A 22,938-nucleotide genomic window follows, 5' to 3' on the forward strand; every position below is an offset into this window, starting at 1 on the left:
GGGTTAGGGTTAACTTTTACAGTCTCATGACTCGATAACAAAGCACGATACTTGAAATCTGTCTGCAGTTTCAAACTCCTGGCCAAAAGACCTTTTGAATGAGTCCAAGTTTGGCCCGTTTGAAGAATGGTTAGGGTTAAGGTTAGGGTTAGGATTAAGACCTAGGGCTATGGTTACACGATGAGGTCGGTTAAGTCAGTTTGGGTTGTCTTTTGGTGAAAGGTTTAACTGACATAACATTGTGGCCTGCCGTAGATACATGGCCACCGGCTGTAATGCTTAGTTTGTTTGTTTCTTCAGGCCAGTACCTACCGTCTGATACAAAAACTTTATCGCTTGGGTGGATTTAACCCGGAAAGCACCCTTTCACAGTTAGGGTTAGGGTTAGGAATAAGACCTAGGGTTAGGGTTAGGGTTAACTTTTACAGTCTCATGACTCGATAACAAAGCACGATACTTGAAATCTGTCTGCAGTTTAAAACTCCTGGCCAAAAGACCTTTTGAATGAGTCCAAGTTTGGCCCGTTTGAAGAATGGTTAGGGTTAGGGTTAGGAATAAGACCTAGGGTTAGGGTTAGGGTTAACTTTTACAGTCTCATGACTCGATAACAAAGCACGATACTTGAAATCTGTCTGCAGTTTAAAACTCCTGGCCAAAAGACCTTTTGAATGAGTCCAAGTTTGGCCCGTTTGAAGAATGGTTAGGGTTAGGGTTAGGAATAAGACCTAGGGTTAGGGTTAGGGTTAACTTTTACAGTCTCATGACTCGATAACAAAGCACGATACTTGAAATCTGTCTGCAGTTTCAAACTCCTGGCCAAAAGACCTTTTGAATGAGTCCAAGTTTGGCCCGTTTGAAGAATGGTTAGGGTTAGGGTTAGGAATAAGACCTAGGGTTAGGGTTAGGGTTAACTTTTACAGTCTCATGACTCGATAACAAAGCACGATACTTGAAATCTGTCTGCAGTTTCAAACTCCTGGCCAAAAGACCTTTTGAATGAGTCCAAGTTTGGCCCGTTTGAAGAATGGTTAGGGTTAGGGTTAGGATTAAGACCTAGGGCTATGGTTACACGATGAGGTCGGTTAAGTCAGTTTGGGTTGTCTTTTGGTGAAAGGTTTAACTGACATAACATTGTGGCCTGCCGTAGATACATGGCCACCGGCTGTAATGCTTAGTTTGTTTGTTTCTTCAAGCCAGTACCTACCGTCTGATACAAAAACTTTATCGCTTGGGTGGATTTAACCCGGAAAGCACCCTTTCACAGTTAGGGTTAGGGTTAGGAATAAGACCTAGGGTTAGGGTTAGGGTTAACTTTTACAGTCTCATGACTCGATAACAAAGCACGATACTTGAAATCTGTCTGCAGTTTCAAACTCCTGGCCAAAAGACCTTTTGAATGAGTCCAAGTTTGGCCCGTTTGAAGAATGGTTAGGGTTAGGGTTAGGAATAAGACCTAGGGTTAGGGTTAGGGTTAACTTTTAAAGTCTCATGACTCGATAACAAAGCACGATACTTGAAATCTGTCTGCAGTTTCAAACTCCTGGCCAAAAGACCTTTTGAATGAGTCCAAGTTTGGCCCGTTTGAAGAATGGTTAGGGTTAAGGTTAGGGTTAGGATTAAGACCTAGGGCTATGGTTACACGATGAGGTCGGTTAAGTCAGTTTGGGTTGTCTTTTGGTGAAAGGTTTAACTGACATAACATTGTGGCCTGCCGTAGATACATGGCCACCGGCTGTAATGCTTAGTTTGTTTGTTTCTTCAGGCCAGTACCTACCGTCTGATACAAAAACTTTATCGCTTGGGTGGATTTAACCCGGAAAGCACCCTTTCACAGTTAGGGTTAGGGTTAGGAATAAGACCTAGGGTTAGGGTTAGGGTTAACTTTTACAGTCTCATGACTCGATAACAAAGCACGATACTTGAAATCTGTCTGCAGTTTCAAACTCCTGGCCAAAAGACCTTTTGAATGAGTCCAAGTTTGGCCCGTTTGAAGAATGGTTAGGGTTAAGGTTAGGGTTAGGATTAAGACCTAGGGCTATGGTTACACGATGAGGTCGGTTAAGTCAGTTTGGGTTGTCTTTTGGTGAAAGGTTTAACTGACATAACATTGTGGCCTGCCGTAGATACATGGCCACCGGCTGTAATGCTTAGTTTGTTTGTTTCTTCAGGCCAGTACCTACCGTCTGATACAAAAACTTTATCGCTTGGGTGGATTTAACCCGGAAAGCACCCTTTCACAGTTAGGGTTAGGGTTAGGAATAAGACCTAGGGTTAGGGTTAGGGTTAACTTTTACAGTCTCATGACTCGATAACAAAGCACGATACTTGAAATCTGTCTGCAGTTTCAAACTCCTGGCCAAAAGACCTTTTGAATGAGTCCAAGTTTGGCCCGTTTGAAGAATGGTTAGGGTTAAGGTTAGGGTTAGGATTAAGACCTAGGGCTATGGTTACACGATGAGGTCGGTTAAGTCAGTTTGGGTTGTCTTTTGGTGAAAGGTTTAACTGACATAACATTGTGGCCTGCCGTAGATACATGGCCACCGGCTGTAATGCTTAGTTTGTTTGTTTCTTCAGGCCAGTACCTACCGTCTGATACAAAAACTTTATCGCTTGGGTGGATTTAACCCGGAAAGCACCCTTTCACAGTTAGGGTTAGGGTTAGGAATAAGACCTAGGGTTAGGGTTAGGGTTAACTTTTACAGTCTCATGACTCGATAACAAAGCACGATACTTGAAATCTGTCTGCAGTTTCAAACTCCTGGCCAAAAGACCTTTTGAATGAGTCCAAGTTTGGCCCGTTTGAAGAATGGTTAGGGTTAGGGTTAGGAATAAGACCTAGGGTTAGGGTTAGGGTTAACTTTTAAAGTCTCATGACTCGATAACAAAGCACGATACTTGAAATCTGTCTGCAGTTTCAAACTCCTGGCCAAAAGACCTTTTGAATGAGTCCAAGTTTGGCCCGTTTGAAGAATGGTTAGGGTTAGGGTTAGGAATAAGACCTAGGGTTAGGGTTAGGGTTAACTTTTACAGTCTCATGACTCGATAACAAAGCACGATACTTGAAATCTGTCTGCAGTTTCAAACTCCTGGCCAAAAGACCTTTTGAATGAGTCCAAGTTTGGCCCGTTTGAAGAATGGTTAGGGTTAAGGTTAGGGTTAGGATTAAGACCTAGGGCTATGGTTACACGATGAGGTCGGTTAAGTCAGTTTGGGTTGTCTTTTGGTGAAAGGTTTAACTGACATAACATTGTGGCCTGCCGTAGATACATGGCCACCGGCTGTAATGCTTAGTTTGTTTGTTTCTTCAGGCCAGTACCTACCGTCTGATACAAAAACTTTATCGCTTGGGTGGATTTAACCCGGAAAGCACCCTTTCACAGTTAGGGTTAGGGTTAGGAATAAGACCTAGGGTTAGGGTTAGGGTTAACTTTTAAAGTCTCATGACTCGATAACAAAGCACGATACTTGAAATCTGTCTGCAGTTTCAAACTCCTGGCCAAAAGACCTTTTGAATGAGTCCAAGTTTGGCCCGTTTGAAGAATGGTTAGGGTTAGGGTTAGGAATAAGACCTAGGGTTAGGGTTAGGGTTAACTTTTACAGTCTCATGACTCGATAACAAAGCACGATACTTGAAATCTGTCTGCAGTTTCAAACTCCTGGCCAAAAGACCTTTTGAATGAGTCCAAGTTTGGCCCGTTTGAAGAATGGTTAGGGTTAAGGTTAGGGTTAGGATTAAGACCTAGGGCTATGGTTACACGATGAGGTCGGTTAAGTCAGTTTGGGTTGTCTTTTGGTGAAAGGTTTAACTGACATAACATTGTGGCCTGCCGTAGATACATGGCCACCGGCTGTAATGCTTAGTTTGTTTGTTTCTTCAGGCCAGTACCTACCGTCTGATACAAAAACTTTATCGCTTGGGTGGATTTAACCCGGAAAGCACCCTTTCACAGTTAGGGTTAGGGTTAGGAATAAGACCTAGGGTTAGGGTTAGGGTTAACTTTTACAGTCTCATGACTCGATAACAAAGCACGATACTTGAAATCTGTCTGCAGTTTAAAACTCCTGGCCAAAAGACCTTTTGAATGAGTCCAAGTTTGGCCCGTTTGAAGAATGGTTAGGGTTAGGGTTAGGAATAAGACCTAGGGTTAGGGTTAGGGTTAACTTTTAAAGTCTCATGACTCGATAACAAAGCACGATACTTGAAATCTGTCTGCAGTTTCAAACTCCTGGCCAAAAGACCTTTTGAATGAGTCCAAGTTTGGCCCGTTTGAAGAATGGTTAGGGTTAAGGTTAGGGTTAGGATTAAGACCTAGGGCTATGGTTAGGGTTAGGGTTAGGGTTAGGGTTACACGATGAGGTCGGTTAAGTCAGTTTGGGTTGTCTTTTGGTGAAAGGTTTAACTGACATAACATTGTGGCCTGCCTTAGATACATGGCCACCGGCTGTAATGCTTAGTTTGTTTGTTTCTTCAGGCCAGTACCTACCGTCTGATACAAAAACTTTATCGCTTGGGTGGATTTAACCCGGAAAGCACCCTTTCACAGTTAGGGTTAGGGTTAGGAATAAGACCTAGGGTTAGGGTTAGGGTTAACTTTTACAGTCTCATGACTCGATAACAAAGCACGATACTTGAAATCTGTCTGCAGTTTCAAACTCCTGGCCAAAAGACCTTTTGAATGAGTCCAAGTTTGGCCCGTTTGAAGAATGGTTAGGGTTAGGGTTAGGAATAAGACCTAGGGTTAGGGTTAGGGTTAACTTTTACAGTCTCATGACTCGTTAGGGTTAGGGTTACACGATGAGGTCGGTTAAGTCAGTTTGGGTTGTCTTTTGGTGAAAGGTTTAACTGACATAACATTGTGGCCTGCCGTAGATACATGGCCACCGGCTGTAATGCTTAGTTTGTTTGTTTCTTCAGGCCAGTACCTACCGTCTGATACAAAAACTTTATCGCTTGGGTGGATTTAACCCGGAAAGCACCCTTTCACAGTTAGGGTTAGGGTTAGGAATAAGACCTAGGGTTAGGGTTAGGGTTAACTTTTACAGTCTCATGACTCGATAACAAAGCACGATACTTGAAATCTGTCTGCAGTTTCAAACTCCTGGCCAAAAGACCTTTTGAATGAGTCCAAGTTTGGCCCGTTTGAAGAATGGTTAGGGTTAGGGTTAGGAATAAGACCTAGGGTTAGGGTTAGGGTTAACTTTTACAGTCTCATGACTCGTTAGGGTTAGGGTTACACGATGAGGTCGGTTAAGTCAGTTTGGGTTGTCTTTTGGTGAAAGGTTTAACTGACATAACATTGTGGCCTGCCGTAGATACATGGCCACCGGCTGTAATGCTTAGTTTGTTTGTTTCTTCAGGCCAGTACCTACCGTCTGATACAAAAACTTTATCGCTTGGGTGGATTTAACCCGGAAAGCACCCTTTCACAGTTAGGGTTAGGGTTAGGAATAAGACCTAGGGTTAGGGTTAGGGTTAACTTTTAAAGTCTCATGACTCGATAACAAAGCACGATACTTGAAATCTGTCTGCAGTTTCAAACTCCTGGCCAAAAGACCTTTTGAATGAGTCCAAGTTTGGCCCGTTTGAAGAATGGTTAGGGTTAGGGTTAGGAATAAGACCTAGGGTTAGGGTTAGGGTTAACTTTTACAGTCTCATGACTCGATAACAAAGCACGATACTTGAAATCTGTCTGCAGTTTCAAACTCCTGGCCAAAAGACCTTTTGAATGAGTCCAAGTTTGGCCCGTTTGAAGAATGGTTAGGGTTAAGGTTAGGGTTAGGATTAAGACCTAGGGCTATGGTTACACGATGAGGTCGGTTAAGTCAGTTTGGGTTGTCTTTTGGTGAAAGGTTTAACTGACATAACATTGTGGCCTGCCGTAGATACATGGCCACCGGCTGTAATGCTTAGTTTGTTTGTTTCTTCAGGCCAGTACCTACCGTCTGATACAAAAACTTTATCGCTTGGGTGGATTTAACCCGGAAAGCACCCTTTCACAGTTAGGGTTAGGGTTAGGAATAAGACCTAGGGTTAGGGTTAGGGTTAACTTTTAAAGTCTCATGACTCGATAACAAAGCACGATACTTGAAATCTGTCTGCAGTTTCAAACTCCTGGCCAAAAGACCTTTTGAATGAGTCCAAGTTTGGCCCGTTTGAAGAATGGTTAGGGTTAGGGTTAGGAATAAGACCTAGGGTTAGGGTTAGGGTTAACTTTTACAGTCTCATGACTCGATAACAAAGCACGATACTTGAAATCTGTCTGCAGTTTCAAACTCCTGGCCAAAAGACCTTTTGAATGAGTCCAAGTTTGGCCCGTTTGAAGAATGGTTAGGGTTAAGGTTAGGGTTAGGATTAAGACCTAGGGCTATGGTTACACGATGAGGTCGGTTAAGTCAGTTTGGGTTGTCTTTTGGTGAAAGGTTTAACTGACATAACATTGTGGCCTGCCGTAGATACATGGCCACCGGCTGTAATGCTTAGTTTGTTTGTTTCTTCAGGCCAGTACCTACCGTCTGATACAAAAACTTTATCGCTTGGGTGGATTTAACCCGGAAAGCACCCTTTCACAGTTAGGGTTAGGGTTAGGAATAAGACCTAGGGTTAGGGTTAGGGTTAACTTTTACAGTCTCATGACTCGATAACAAAGCACGATACTTGAAATCTGTCTGCAGTTTCAAACTCCTGGCCAAAAGACCTTTTGAATGAGTCCAAGTTTGGCCCGTTTGAAGAATGGTTAGGGTTAGGGTTAGGAATAAGACCTAGGGTTAGGGTTAGGGTTAACTTTTAAAGTCTCATGACTCGATAACAAAGCACGATACTTGAAATCTGTCTGCAGTTTCAAACTCCTGGCCAAAAGACCTTTTGAATGAGTCCAAGTTTGGCCCGTTTGAAGAATGGTTAGGGTTAAGGTTAGGGTTAGGATTAAGACCTAGGGCTATGGTTAGGGTTAGGGTTAGGGTTAGGGTTACACGATGAGGTCGGTTAAGTCAGTTTGGGTTGTCTTTTGGTGAAAGGTTTAACTGACATAACATTGTGGCCTGCCGTAGATACATGGCCACCGGCTGTAATGCTTAGTTTGTTTGTTTCTTCAGGCCAGTACCTACCGTCTGATACAAAAACTTTATCGCTTGGGTGGATTTAACCCGGAAAGCACCCTTTCACAGTTAGGGTTAGGGTTAGGAATAAGACCTAGGGTTAGGGTTAGGGTTAACTTTTACAGTCTCATGACTCGATAACAAAGCACGATACTTGAAATCTGTCTGCAGTTTCAAACTCCTGGCCAAAAGACCTTTTGAATGAGTCCAAGTTTGGCCCGTTTGAAGAATGGTTAGGGTTAGGGTTAGGAATAAGACCTAGGGTTAGGGTTAGGGTTAACTTTTACAGTCTCATGACTCGATAACAAAGCACGATACTTGAAATCTGTCTGCAGTTTCAAACTCCTGGCCAAAAGACCTTTTGAATGAGTCCAAGTTTGGCCCGTTTGAAGAATGGTTAGGGTTAGGGTTAGGAATAAGACCTAGGGTTAGGGTTAGGGTTAACTTTTAAAGTCTCATGACTCGATAACAAAGCACGATACTTGAAATCTGTCTGCAGTTTCAAACTCCTGGCCAAAAGACCTTTTGAATGAGTCCAAGTTTGGCCCGTTTGAAGAATGGTTAGGGTTAGGGTTAGGAATAAGACCTAGGGTTAGGGTTAGGGTTAACTTTTACAGTCTCATGACTCGATAACAAAGCACGATACTTGAAATCTGTCTGCAGTTTCAAACTCCTGGCCAAAAGACCTTTTGAATGAGTCCAAGTTTGGCCCGTTTGAAGAATGGTTAGGGTTAAGGTTAGGGTTAGGATTAAGACCTAGGGCTATGGTTACACGATGAGGTCGGTTAAGTCAGTTTGGGTTGTCTTTTGGTGAAAGGTTTAACTGACATAACATTGTGGCCTGCCGTAGATACATGGCCACCGGCTGTAATGCTTAGTTTGTTTGTTTCTTCAGGCCAGTACCTACCTGTTTACTTTACACAGGTATCCGCCTCACTGGCTGTAACACCACCGGTTTACTTTACACAGGTATCCGCCTCACTGGCTGTATCACCACCTGTTTACTTTACACAGGTATCCGCCTCACTGGCTGTATCACCACCTGTTTACTTTACACAGGTATCCGCCTCACTGGCTGTATCACCACCTGTTTACTTTACACAGGTATCCGCCTCACTGGCTGTAACACCACCTCTTTACTTTACACAGGTATCCGCCTCACTGGCTGTACCACCACCTGTTTACTTTACACAGGTATCCGCCTCACTGGCTGTATCACCACCTGTTTACTTTACACAGGTATCCGCCACACTGGCTGTATCACCACCTGTTTACTTTACACAGGTATCCGCCTCACTGGCTGTAACACCACCTGTTTACTTTACACAGGTATCCGCCACACTGGCTGTACCACCACCTGTTTACTTTACACAGGTATCCGCCTCACTGGCTGTAACACCACCTGTTTACTTTACACAGGTATCCGCCACACTGGCTGTACCACCACCTGTTTACTTTACACAGGTATCCGCCACACTGGCTGTATCACCACCTGTTTACTTTACACAGGTATCCGCCACACTGGCTGTATCACCACCTGTTTGCTTTACACAGGTCTCCGCCTCACTGGCTGTATCACCACCTGTTTACTTTACACAGGTATCCGCCACACTGGCTGTACCACCACCTGTTTACTTTACACAGGTATCCGCCTCACTGGCTGTATCACCACCTGTTTACTTTACACAGGTATCCGCCTCACTGGCTGTATCACCACCTGTTTACTTTACACAGGTATCCGCCTCACTGGCTGTATCACCACCTGTTTACTTTACACAGGTATCCGCCACACTGGCTGTATCACCACCTGTTTACTTTACACAGGTCTCCGCCTCACTGGCTGTAACACCACCTGTTTACTTTACACAGGTATCCGCCACACTGGCTGTACCACCACCTGTTTACTTTACACAGGTATCCGCCTCACTGGCTGTACCACCACCTGTTTACTTTACACAGGTCTCCGCCTCACTGGCTGTAACATCACCTGTTTACTTTACACAGGTATCCGCCACACTGGCTGTACCACCACCTGTTTACTTTACACAGGTATCCGCCACACTGGCTGTATCACCACCTGTTTACTTTACACAGGTATCCGCCACACTGGCTGTATCACCACCTGTTTACTTTACACAGGTCTCCGCCTCACTGGCTGTAACACCACCTGTTTACTTTACACAGGTATCCGCCACACTGGCTGTACCACCACCTGTTTACTTTACACAGGTATCCGCCTCACTGGCTGTAACACCACCGGTTTACTTTACACAGGTATCCGCCACACTGGCTGTATCACCACATGTTTACTTTACACAGGTATCCGCCACACTGGCTGTACCACCACCTGTTTACTTTACACAGGTATCCGCCTCACTGGCTGTATCACCACCTGTTTACTTTACACAGGTATCCGCCACACTGGCTGTACCACCACCTGTTTACTTTACACAGGTATCCGCCTCACTGGCTGTATCACCACCTGTTTACTTTACACAGGTATCCGCCTCACTGGCTGTACCACCACCTGTTTACTTTACACAGGTCTCCGCCTCACTGGCTGTAACACCACCTGTTTACTTTACACAGGTATCCGCCACACTGGCTGTACCACCACCTGTTTACTTTACACAGGTATCCGCCTCACTGGCTGTATCACCACCTGTTTACTTTACACAGGTATCCGTCACACTGGCTGTATCACCACCTGTTTACTTTACACAGGTATCCGCCTCACTGGCTGTAACACCACCTGTTTACTTTACACAGGTATCCGCCACACTGGCTGTATCACCACCTGTTTACTTTACACAGGTATCCGCCTCACTGGCTGTAACACCACCTGTTTACTTTACACAGGTATCCGCCACACTGGCTGTATCACCACCTGTTTGCTTTACACAGGTATCCGCCTCACTGGCTGTAACACCACCTGTTTACTTTACACAGGTATCCGCCACACTGGCTGTATCACCACCTGTTTACTTTACACAGGTATCCGCCACACTGGCTGTATCACCACCTGTTTACTTTACACAGGTATCCGCCTCACTGGCTGTATCACCACCGGTTTACTTTACACAGGTATCCGCCACACTGGCTGTATCACCACCTGTTTACTTTACACAGGTATCCGCCACACTGGCTGTATCACCACCTGTTTACTTTACACAGGTATCCGCCTCACTGGCTGTAACACCACCTGTTTACTTTACACAGGTATCCGCCACACTGGCTGTATCACCACCTGTTTACTTTACACAGGTATCCGCCACACTGGCTGTATCACCACCTGTTTACTTTACACAGGTCTCCGCCTCACTGGCTGTAACACCACCTGTTTACTTTACACAGGTATCCGCCACACTGGCTGTATCACCACCTGTTTGCTTTACACAGGTATCCGCCTCACTGGCTGTATCACCACCTGTTTACTTTACACAGGTATCCGCCTAACTGGCTGTATCACCACCTGTTTACTTTACACAGGTATCCGCCTCACTGGCTGTATCACCACCTGTTTACTTTACACAGGTATCCGCCTCACTGGCTGTATCACCACCTGTTTACTTTACACAGGTCTCCGCCTCACTGGCTGTACCACCACCGGTTTACAATACACAGATTTCCACCATGCAGGTTTCCGCCACACAGGCTACACCACACAGGTATCCACCACACTGGCTATACCACCACACAGGTTTACAGTACACAGATTTACACCACACAGGTTTAACGTTACACCACACCGGGTTACACTACACAGAATCTACCGTATACCGCGGCCGCTGGCACGCAGTTTCCACCAAGCAGTTTTCTACCACACAAGTTTACACCACAAAATCAGAACAAACAACGCATGAAATCCAATTAAGTAGGTAAGCTATCAGAGTAGATGTAATTCGGTACAAATATCGTCCTACAAAACATGTAATCACTCACTCGCCCTCCCCACTCTGCATCAGATTCATATGCAAATGACTACAGTTGGCCGGGACGCGCCGCCGACATGTTTGAATTCATTCAGAATCCACAAATATAGGTGCAAAAAATTGATAACAACTATCTGTACGTGATATATAAGTTGTCCAAGTTCCCTGGCAGACCATATAATAATGATACGTCTTCAAATGGAATTCGTACCTATAGTTGCCCTCCCTACATTAGAGTTGTCGCCCTCCCCACATTTACGTGTCGGTTACAAAACAGTCAGGAAATTGGTTCAAAATCTAAATAAGCCAGCATTTGCCAATATTACAGCTTCACAATACGTTTACGTGTGACTTATGCCCTAAGTCAAAATGAAAAAGTCAAGGAAATTGGTACTTAGATACGTGAAAAAGAGAAATTTCTCGGGAGCTCTCGTGTTTGCTGCCGCTTACCTCCGCGCCTGCACACTAAATGTCTCTCTTTCTGTTTGTAATACATCAAATCTGTTTCTTAATGTCAGTGCACTATATTTGTAGCTTATACTTGGATCTGCAAGGGAGGACCAGTCATAGCGAGGGCATTTGGTTGCTGGCTTCTCGTTTCAACGTAGGCTTAGGCATATTTCAGCTGACACTATTCTGTGGTCTGAGATACTGAATGTGTTGTAGGCTTCACAATTCTCTACACTGTTTACCCACTTTCTGTTTACAAGGATGTAGTCCAACTGCGCTCTAGTGCCATTTGGATACGAAAATGTCCACAGCTTTCCTTTACGTTTCTGGAATATCGTGTTTAGACATACTAGTCTGTTATTTGGTCCTTACCAATTTGTGCATTCATGTCACCACTTATTACATCTGACTAGACATTCCCAAATCAGACATAGGCAAGGAATATCACGACAAATGGAATTTTGGAAATAACACAACTCTTTATTTCAAACCGAACAACTGGAACTCTGGAACAACTGGAGTTTTTCAGCTAACAGATTCAAGGAATAAAACACGCTATATAATGTATTTGCTTCTACTGTGTAGTTCTGATCTACTGTGAATGTTACAACGTTCCTTATATTTCCCTATCTACCGGTACTTCATTTCAAACCGAACAACTGGAACTCTGGAACAACTGGAGTTTTTCAGCTAACAGATTCAAGGAATAAAACACGCTATATAATGTATTTGCTTCTACTGTGTAGTTCTGATCTACTGTGAATGTTACAACGTTCCTTATATTTCCCTATCTACCGGTACTTCATTTCAAACCGAACGACTGGAGACCGTGAAACCATGAACATAAAGTAACGTTGCAAGAAACAATCAGTCTATATTCAGTGGCAAGTCTTGGCGTGCCGGTGGAGACTGCCACCGTGTCTGAACTGCTTGCCGCACTTCTCACATCTGTAGGGCTTCTCTCCGGTGTGTAGTCTCATGTGCACCTCCAATGCTCCTAAGGTTGCAAACCTCCTGCCGCACTCCTCACATGTGTAAGGTTTCTCCCCAGTGTGAGTACGAAAGTGGCGCGAAAGGTTGCCTTTAACTGCGAAGGCTCGGTCACATTCCTGGCACACGTAAGGTTTTTCCCCCGTGTGAGTCCGCATGTGCTTTGTTATTGCACTGAGGTCTCTAAAGTGCGACCCGCACGCATCGCAATGGTACGGTTTCTCGCCGCTGTGCGTCCTCTTGTGATAGATGTAGGAAGACGCCGTGCTGAACTGCTTGCCGCAATCCTTGCAGCGGTACGGGGTCTCACCCGTGTGGTTTCGTATGTGGACCCTCAGGTTGTACATCCTTGGAGTGGAGAACCCACAATGCTCGCAAACGAACATTGTTGACCTGGAATAGATTCAGAAGTTTGTTATTGAAAGCGATCAGGTAGGCATTACTACATAGCACAAAGTTTTTTCACAACATGGTACACGTTATTTCACAGAAAAAAGTTTTCCGGTCAAGGCTAGAATATAGCACACTTCAAGCCTTATTATCTTGCAATAAGGAGCTAATTTGCATAATTAGTAAGGAAAGTTTGTTAACCAACTGCCTTTCAATGGGACATGGGACAGTGTCAGGTCATGTAAACAGATAGCCTTGCATAAACGTACATGTAGGTCAAATAAATAAACTTTTCTCCAAGCAGAGGTGTGGGTCCTGCTGGTTTTTGACGCGTTCAGTTTAAGCATTGTTGTTCAACACGGTTGGCGACATAACGAAATAGGGACAAAATAGAAAGCCTGACTAGAAACACCTAAAAACGTGCCAGATCAACTTTCAACACTGCCATATCGAACCTTTGTGGCACGTAAATATAAATCACTTTCCATAATAAGCCTTGATTATTTGGCGAAGATAATGTGTTTGTGGAACTCTAGTTTACATTTACCAAACTTCATCACCAACGTAATAAGTTAGGCACACTATCTGGCGTAGCACTAAATAGCGATAAAGTAGACATTGAAAGTACTTACCAGATCAGACGAGCAGATGACGAGATGAAAAAAAACTTGGCTATTTGAAGACGGCTAGAAAACGTTCCGAATCGTTTGAAATCGAATCAGGTACTGTCGACTACGAACTTCAACGACCATTTTATGTAGAAGCGGGCCCTTTGTTTATCCGTGAAATTAGCTATATCAACAATGCTATTGTTACATAATCAAACAGTTGTCTGACAAATCATGATGACCAGTGATTATGTAATTAGTCCCAGCGCGTGCAGATCTCATTGCGCTAATTGAATATTACAACTTCTTTTGTATCAACTGATCAACAGCAAACGCCGCCCTCAAGCGCATCTCTGTGCACTGACCAATCGCAACGTCAGATTTCGGCCAGGGAACCAATCAGACGTCCGGGCGCCCACCAATTGTAATTTGCGGGCATCTGATTAGCGGGTCTCATAAATTCACTCCCCACCGCTCGACGACTACTTTTAATGTCTTGGACTTGAGCGTAGACGAAGTTCACCCGTTCGTTCGACATGCACGTACCAAGCAGACCGCCCGTAAGTCCACCGGTGGCAAAGCCCCAAGGAAGCAGCTGGCAACCAAGGCCGCGCGCAAGAGCGCCCCTGCTAATGGCGGCGTCAAGAAGCCTCACCGCTACAGGCCCGACGGACCTGCGCTTCCAGAGCTCGGCGGTCATGGCCCTGCAGGAAGCCGGCGAGGCCTACCTGGTCGGTGTCTTCGAGGACACCAACCTGTGCGCCATCCACGCCAAGCGCGTCACCATCATGCCCAAGGACATCAACAACCCCGGCCCTTTTCAGGGCCACCCACATATCCCAGAAAGATCTATATCCTTCCACCTTTCTTTAAACAGACGCAGTTGTTGCGCCTGAAATACAATTACACACCACTCGCACATCACCCCCCCCCCACACACACACACAACTTATACCTGTACACGCAAATCAATTCAGCCGACAGTGTAATGACTTTATCAACGTTAGAGAATGTTATGTGAACGCGTGCATCCGGTCGCGAACACATAACCTGTACACGCGTATAATATACATATAGGTCAGCTAGCATTAAACGACACCGTATTGCGGTCATTTCTTGTACTTGTATGATCGGTCTTGCTCACGCTTTGCGATAATTGTCTGTCAGCTATCTTGGACTGGGATATGTCGTATTTGGGTAATTTTATTCGTATATCTGCATTGTGCAGGCACTTGATTCAGTGTGAAGAGAACACAGTTCTTTCGAGAGGATGTGGGTGGCCCTGAAAAGGGCCGGGGTTCAGTTTCTTTAATTACTGAGCCTTGCTGGTCTTCTTGGGCAGAAGCACGGCGTGGATGTTGGGCAGAACGCCGCCCTGTGCGATGGTCACGCCGCCAAGAAGCTTGTTCAACTCCTCGTCGTTGCGGACGACCAGTTGAAGGTGACGGGGGATGATTCTGGTTTTCTTGTTGTCGCGGGCAGCGTTACCGGCCAGCTCCAGGACCTCGGCCGTCAGGTACTCCAGCACGGCCGCCAGGTACACCGGTGCGCCGGCACCCACGCGCCGCGCGTGGGTTTCCCTTGCACCCGACCGACCGGGAACTGGAGACCCGCCCGGGAAGAACGGCTCTTTGCCTTTGCGCGTGCCTTGCCACCTTCGCCACGTCCAGACATCTTGTAGTAGTCGATTGATTTACGTCAAACGGCAGAAAGAATGAGGGAATGAAGAGGCATTATCTCCTGTCCAAACAATTTATACCCCGCCGATGGATTCACGGCTTCAGCCAGCGAACCAATAGAGAGAGCTCACTCTCGGTGAGAAGAAGTTCTACCACGTCCGCACCTTAGACTAGACAATCCCCAAATTTGCATTGTTCTCCCATATAAAGGCCTGGCCGAGACGACAAGCGGAAAAGCCGCCAAAAGCCGCCAGGCCCGCAGGGGACAAGACGCGCGGAGAAAGAGAAGGGAAACCTTCGGCGTCTACATCTACAAGGTGCTCAATACGAAGCTTCTCGACTGGCTCACTACAACAAGCGCTCCACCATCAGCAGCCGCGAGATCCAGACCGCCGTGCGACTCCTGCTGCCGGGCGAGTTGGCCAAGCACGCCGTCAGCGACTAGACTACACACAACGCACACGCCGAAAAACCTGGGATCGCAGGCGACATAAGACAGTACAGAACTTATGTCCTGGAACACAACAACAACAACAAAAACAACAGGATGATCATGAAAGAAAACAAAGAAGTGAATTTTGACGTAATAAAAGTCTGCACACGTTCTTATTACACCAAACAAAGCTGACGCAACAAGAAACTTGCGCCCCTTGCCTTCTGCCGCCTGTGTCTAATTTTGTACCCGGAGGTAGAGAAGGTCGCTATACTTAGCTATAGGCGAACGAAGGGCACTGCCTTTCTTTCGCTCGTCTCAGTAAAAAAATACACACACACCTGTACCACCGTATACCATTAATACAGATATCAGCATTTATTCATTTCCACTTGTTTGGTAATAACAGATGTATTCATTACGAATGTGAATGTGTGAGCGATATAATTCTTTCTTTAGGATGTGGGTGGCCCTGAAAAGGGCCGGGGTTTCAAAGGGCTGGTTCTTCAGTATCAGTCTACGGACGGGCGCAAGGTTTGAGAGTTACGAAGGAAATCGGCGCCTTGTCTCTCGCCATAGTCGAACAAGAGTTCCGTTCCCTCCGAAATGTCACGGTTAGCTAGTAGGAGAACTGCCGGGTCTGGATCGCCTCCCGTCACTATAGCAAGTTTCAGATTTGCATTATTTCGGCTGTGGTTTATAAGCGCTGCCGGATTGCTGTCGGACACATTGCCATCGATGACAAAAACTGCCGCGCCTGTATAAACCCAAAGTAATTTGGCATGGTCTCCTTCTTCTAGAGAGTCAAGGCGTTGGACTGCTACTGAATTGGCGATTCTCTCTCCTCTGTACTCAGAAACTATACTACCTCGGCGTATGGTTTCCGTAGCGATTGCGCAGAGCCCTGCCGGCCTGAAGTCTTTCTTGACGAGGGCGGGACGGAACGCAACGGGTCTCTCCGTGGCCGGCATACTGATGTATCTTAACATTTCTTCCCGCGTGGTCAGCGATGGATGTCTGGTCGGCCTGGCAAACCGTATTCCAGAATAGCCTCTCTCACCTCCTCGAAGCTTTTTGGCGGTGACTAAGATTGCGTCTCCACGCTTGTTTTTTGACACCAGCGCAGATGCAACTTGTCTCTCGAACCGCTTCTTCGTCAGCATGGCTTCCGTCTGTGAGTCATGATCAGAGCGTAGTTCGCAATATGACTGATGGGATTGCCTCAGCTCGGAAGTCGTCACGAAATCCTCCAAATCGCCAGTAAAAATTAGGCAATCTCTGAGCCACTCATTCATAAGCGGGAGCGGGACTTTTCGTTTTCGCCTTCCGTTTAGAACATCTCTAATATGAGATGTGCCTCGTGCTGATCTAGACCCCATCATCTGCTTTCTGATATTGTTTGCTCGCGTTCGAGCACGACGCTTTGAGAGAAGTAACTCCGAAGTCTTACTTGGACACGATTGGTGTAAATAGTGGTTCTGACAGCGCATAAAATTTCATCCAATAGTGGCATGGTAATCAGCAGTTCGACCAATGAGACACCGTCTACATGTCCGTCCAAAATTTGCATATATTATAACTTCATTTTGTATTTCTAAATTGACGGAGGTAGGCGGGGCTATAGGATCGGTCTTACTGGCGCCGGTCGCGGTCACCGGTCGCGAATAGCCACATTATTTCTTAGAGTGTCTGGCACGCCATCCAGAAAGCTTTATTTATGTGGTGTCTAGCGTTCGACGTTTGCAGGCCGGAATATGAAGCATAGAGCTGTACCTTGCCCTCGTCTAAAAACGTGGTTTAGAAAACACGTAGTCATCACAGGACACTGGCACGATTTTTCACGGAGTTTCTCCCTGTTTCAGTCATACCGACACTTTTTGTCCAAGGCTGACGACAATACATGGCCTCTCGATCTCGGTTACAGGCGATTTAGTGGTCAGCTTGCCCGTTTGATGGCCGCTAAATACGTTCCTGTCAACGCAGTACATGATAACTTTCGAGGCTGGAGAGGTGTACAGATTGTTTGCCACTTTCCTTCTCAATCCTTAATTGAACCCCCGCTTGAACCCGTGAACCTTGCTGAAATTATCGACGTCGATCAAAATCTTCAAGAAGTACAGGTGGACGTTCCTCGGGGCGGCGTTGGAGAAACAACATCGCAAAGCCAGCAGAATCCCACTGGACAGGGTGATCAGATAGAACAAAGGGCGACAAACGACAGGACGGCCTATATTATCGACGTCGATCAAAATCTTCAAGAAGTACAGGTGGACGTTCCTCGGGGCGGCGTTGGAGAAACAACATCGCAAAGCCAGCAGAATCCCACTGGACAGGGTGATCAGATAGAACAAAGGGCGACAAACGACAGGACGGCCTATATTATCGACGTCGATCAAAATCTTCAAGAAGTACAGGTGGACGTTCCTCGGGGCGGCGTTGGAGAAACAACATCGCAAAGCCAGCAGAATCCCACTGGACAGGGTGATCAGATAGAACAAAGGGCGACAAACGACAGGACGGCCTATAGCTACGGCGAAGCCGTTCGACGGAGGAGAGACTTATCTCCGCGGGGATCCTTTCAGTATCCGCCACGCGTTGTCGAGTTTAACAGACAATCGCAAGATGGTGACCATGTAGGTGACGAAGGCCTAGCCACTAAAGCGCTGGCAGAAAACACCGTTGTCTCAGAAATTTTTGGAGAGAAAATAAGTACAGCTGAGGCAGATCGAAGAGAGGAAGACTGCTACCGTACCATGTGCCCTAAAATGATCAACTACAAAGATCGGAACGGTGCCCTTGTTGTTGTAGACACTCTAAGCGTCGCTAATAATTCTGTCAGCAAAATTCGCTTTGGGAGGAAAAACGCAAATTTGAAGCTCGTTGTGTGTTTTCAGAACGAAACTGAAGCTGTTCGCCTGTTTGCTGTTGCATCAAGACGGATAGATGAAGGAGAAGCACTCATTCTAGACACACGTATCCAGCACGACCAGTGTATGCAGGATCAGTGAAAAGATATCACCACCACGTGGACTTGGCCTCGGCTAATCATCATGAAGAAACCGGCCCTTTTCAGGGCCACCCACATCCGCAATAAAAGATCTATATCGTTCACGCTACGATGTTGTAATTGTTGCTGCGTTCTTGTTAGGCTTTCACCTTCTACAGAATAGCCTACATTATATGTGCGCGTATTTGGCTGTGGCCGGCCGGCGCGGGCTGTTTGCGGGAACGGAAAAAAAAGTATACTGTAATTCTTGATTTGTTAGCTGTAACTTAATTTTAGCTAATTTAACTGTCACTAGTCAACCGCTGAAATTTCATCATCGCTAATATTTGATCACTAATATTTGAGACAGTAATGTTTGTTCAAACCGTTGAAATTAAGTGCCATGACCTACTCCTTTTTCCCCAAACCGCTATATTTTCCTGCCGCTATATTAAAGTGATTTACAGAGTATGCCCAGAAATAGACACAAATTAGGCCGTTAGTATTCGTTATGTTTTGTGTGTTTTGTATCATACTTTTCTTTCCAGCAAACTGCCCGGCGGCACTTTTGTACTCTCTCTTTGATTAGTTATAAAGATAACGCAGGGAGCTGGTAAACAGACTGATAATTTCTACCATTTCCGCCGTTGTTTCTTTATTCAATACCCACGTGCAACGCATGCACACGCCATACAGTTCTGCATCACACACCAACAACGGCAGAAAGAAAACCCAAATAGCAAAGAAATCGTGAGGAAGGGAGATCATGTTTAAAGAAAACAAAAAAGCAAAGAAAGTGTGAAAAGGTAGGATTTAAACCGTAAAGTTAGGAAACAAAGTAATGCTTTCTACCACGTCCGTGCATGTTGATCCACTATGAATTTGCATAGAGATCTGATATAAATCAATCATTGCACGAGCGCATTCACTCTTGTCTGAAACCCGAGCGCCATCGCCATGTCCGACAAACCCAGGGTCACAGGAGACAAGAAGCGTCGAAAGAGAAGAAAGAGAAGGAACACAACCTTCGATGTCTACGTAAACAAGGTCCTTAAACTGATGCACCCCGGGACCAGACTTTCAAGAATGACCATGGCCATCGTGAACTCCTTTCTGAACGACATCTTACAGCGGATCTCTGTCGAGGCTTCTCTCCTGGCTCACTACAACAAGCGCTCCACAATCGGCCCCCGGGAACTCCAGACAGCCGTGAGGCTGATTTTACCCGGCCAACTGGCCAAGTTCTCCGCCATCGAAGGCGCCAAGGCCGTCAGAAGGTACGCCAGCTCCAAGTGAGTCTATCAGCGCCGCTCGAGACAACCCCGGCCTTTTTCAAGGCCACCCACATCTTCAATAAAGAGCTGTAGCATCACGCCTTCAAATCAGGACGTACACTGTTATTAATATGTCCAAACACCACATGCCACCGGCCTTACAATATGTATCTACACTAGTAAGCCTGGCCAATTGGCCCATCTCATCGCACAGACAGACAAGAACACTGCATTTGGAGTTTTAAAGCGTTCTTACCAACGCTCTTATCAACAAAACAGAATAACAAGGTCTCAAACAGAATAACAAGGTCTGCGAGTTTCGGAATAGTTTTAGTATGAGAACATAACTATCGGTCATCGTCCTTTGTCATACAATGTTTGAATGTGCAAAGTGAAGAAAAGTGACACGAACACAGTCCGTTTTGGGGTAGTTTGGTGGCCCTGAAAAGGGCCGGGGTTTTTGGTAGAGATAACACGGGTTTAAATCCTAGTCTTGTCCTGACAGGTTGCATGAAGCATAAAGTTTGCGTCCCTGAAAATGTCCAAGAATTTTAGTTAGGCGATAGAAGCTCATCTAAAAATTCCCAAACACTTCGAGACTTTACTCCTGCCCGTGGCCTTGCCGACTTCTCAACATTCTTGTCTTCTCCATTTCTTTGGCAGGGACAAGCGTGAGATGAAATATCCCCTGCCGTGTCTCCAGGCAAAAGTAGCTCTTTATAGGCCCAAGCATTTCGCCTCGCCGTCCCTCGCAGGTAATTCTGTGACGACCTGTCTCCGACCTCCATCTTTTTGTCGGACAGCAAACAATCTCGAAACCTGCTTTTGTCGTGAGACGAAAGGGGATAATCTTGGCGGGAATGTCTGGCGTGGCGTCAAGCCTCAACCTGTTCACAGTAGAAGAAATGGATTAATCTTTCCAGGAATGTCTGTGACGAAGCCGAAACCTGTTCACAGGAATTTGCCTTATCTGTGTTTCAGATCACTGTTTCCCTTGTGAGGTGAGAAATATCAGCAAAGAGTAACTAACGCTTGCTTTGAATATTTATTCAAGTTCCTTTTTTTCGTACACTAGTTGTAGAAGAACTATTGTAGAAGAAATATTCACTAAAAAGGGGATTTTACTTGTTTAATCTCAGGGCGTTATTATCGCAACATGGTAGGATATAGTTTACCATATCGACAGCCACGGAAAAGAAACAAGTGACCCTGATACATCGTTGTTTATTTAGTCACATCTCTATGACAGGTGGAGAAAGTGAAAGAGACAGTCCTTTCTTTATAGTAGTGGGTGGCCCTGAAAAGGGCCTGTTTTCTGTCTTTAACCAATGCCTAGGCACAGTTTTTGTTTCCACGGCGGGACGGCTTGAGTATGATGTTTCTTGGGAAGAGGTCGAGTTTGAGTTTGATTATTTTCGGGGTCACGCGCTTGGGAGGCTTGTCAGCTGTCTTGACGTCTTGTAAAGCTTTCGCCATAGGAAGGGGTAAAGGCGTTTTGAAAACGGCAACGTACTCTTTGAAAAGGCGAAAGAAACGCAGCTTTTGGGCGGTGTCCATTCTTTCTTGCGAGGCCAAGAGTGCTGAGATTGGATAAGGCAGATGTGTGTAGGAGGCGGCGACATACATGGACGACATATGCAGCCAGCGCAGCTTGCCCTTGTAGCGGCGGTCCTCTAATGTCTTGCCGCTGAGTCGCCGCTTCTTTCGCGAGGGAGAGCTTCCCGCAGTTGACATACTGCTAAGTGCTCGTTGCGAGTCAGAGAAGTGTTTCTCCTTTCCGTTTCAAGTAGATGCACGAACTTTTGCGGCCTCCAATCTGATTGGCTGTGGAATTCTGTATTCTCTGATTGGCTGTACGCGCTGATTGGTTGAATCCGTTACCACGTAAGTTCGGAAAACACGCGCTCCTCCCCCATGAATTCCAGTATCGTCTTCTGGCCGTCCAAGATGAACATAGAATTTATCCAGCCGGCTGAGCAGGGAGATTGGATGGGGTCGATTTTGATAAGAGCGGACACACCAGGCTTACCTCAGCTACTGTATGAACTAGAAATGGATCTCGTTCAAATGGACGCCGATTTCACCATCCCCCTATTTGACGTCACCATTTGGCAGAAATCGTACGCTGTGATCATCTTTTACACGATCCTCGACTTTCACCAGACCATCACAACTCTGAAAACCTCTCACCCTAATGTTGCCTTCATGGTACTCGGGCCTGGCTCATCATTTTGAAGACTTGGACGGCGCTCGGATCGGATCTAACAAACCGGCCCTTCTCAGGGCCACCCACATCCGCCAAAAGGATATATCGTTCACGCTGCTATTGTTAGGGTTTTACTTTGTGTGTAGCATTACATAGACTTCGCTCAGCAATATTTTATATTTTCGCCAAATGAAAATCCACAGAAACGTTAAAATGTAGGCGCCAGGCGAAGCGATGTAAAGATAGGCTAGAAGGAGGAACACACGACCCCTTCTCAACGGGCTTTTTTGGAGACGCAATTGTTTAGCTTTTACCGTTCCCCTCGTCGTACCGCTTGTTTGCTGCTCCCTGCTCATGCTAGGGTCACATTTCCAAACCGGGGACCGGCCGGGCAGTCTTTGGGAACGAAAAGTATGATATAAAAGACAACAAAAACACAAAACGTACCCAAAATTATTCAAGAGCGTAGCTTGTGCAAATGTATGGACACACACTTTGATTTTTCGTTTCCACAAATAGCCCGGTCGGGCCCCGGTTACCAAATGTGACCCTAGCATTACTAACCTCTGTATGCTAAGGTCACTATTCCCAACCCGCGGCCCGGCCCGGCATTTTGCGGGAACGAAAAGTATGATGTAAAAGTAAAACAAAACGCAAACGAAAAGTTTCAATAATAAATCATTTGTGTATACTATTGATATGAATTGTGTTAATTTTCATTCACGCAAAACAGTCCGGCCGATGCATTAGCAGAGACCGTCACATATAAATGAGACGTAGGAAGCTTGTACACAAACTGATATTTTCTACAATTTCCGCCTTTGCTCGTTTATTCAATACGTGTAAGTTCTGTACGGTGAAATGTGTACATGCATACATTCCCAAGTCTCTATCT

General features: G+C 45.7%; 3 protein-coding genes across 4 annotated transcripts in view; 2 read left to right on the top strand and 1 right to left on the bottom strand.

The window, feature by feature from the left end:
• Nucleotides 1–22,938, top strand: part of LOC136437102 (uncharacterized) — a 52,785-nt gene that overhangs the window by 21,740 nt on the left and 8,107 nt on the right. The gene's annotated exons all lie outside the window — the stretch shown is intronic.
• Nucleotides 10,966–13,599, bottom strand: LOC136437104 (zinc finger protein 722-like). The gene is made up of 2 exons (XM_066431581.1): nt 13,490–13,599; nt 10,966–12,860 (listed from the first exon to the last, which is right to left on the bottom strand). The coding sequence occupies exon 2, from the start codon at nt 12,851–12,853 to the stop codon at nt 12,356–12,358; it is 498 nt and encodes a 165-aa protein (XP_066287678.1). The 5' UTR covers nt 12,854–12,860; nt 13,490–13,599; the 3' UTR covers nt 10,966–12,355.
• LOC136437100 (histone H2B-like) lies at nt 19,438–19,859 on the top strand. Its single transcript, XM_066431576.1, has one exon. The coding sequence runs from the start codon at nt 19,521–19,523 to the stop codon at nt 19,857–19,859; it is 339 nt and encodes a 112-aa protein (XP_066287673.1). The 5' UTR covers nt 19,438–19,520.

Source organism: Branchiostoma lanceolatum, chromosome 6, assembly GCF_035083965.1.
Source record: "Branchiostoma lanceolatum isolate klBraLanc5 chromosome 6, klBraLanc5.hap2, whole genome shotgun sequence".
In the NCBI taxonomy this organism is placed as follows: Eukaryota; Metazoa; Chordata; class Leptocardii; order Amphioxiformes; family Branchiostomatidae; genus Branchiostoma; species Branchiostoma lanceolatum.

Coding starts and splice junctions, on each gene's coding strand:
- LOC136437104 (XM_066431581.1), bottom strand. CDS start 12,853: ATGTTCGTTTGCGAGCATTGTGGGTTCTCCACTCCAAGGATGTACAAC.
- LOC136437100 (XM_066431576.1), top strand. CDS start 19,521: ATGTCCGACAAACCCAGGGTCACAGGAGACAAGAAGCGTCGAAAGAGA.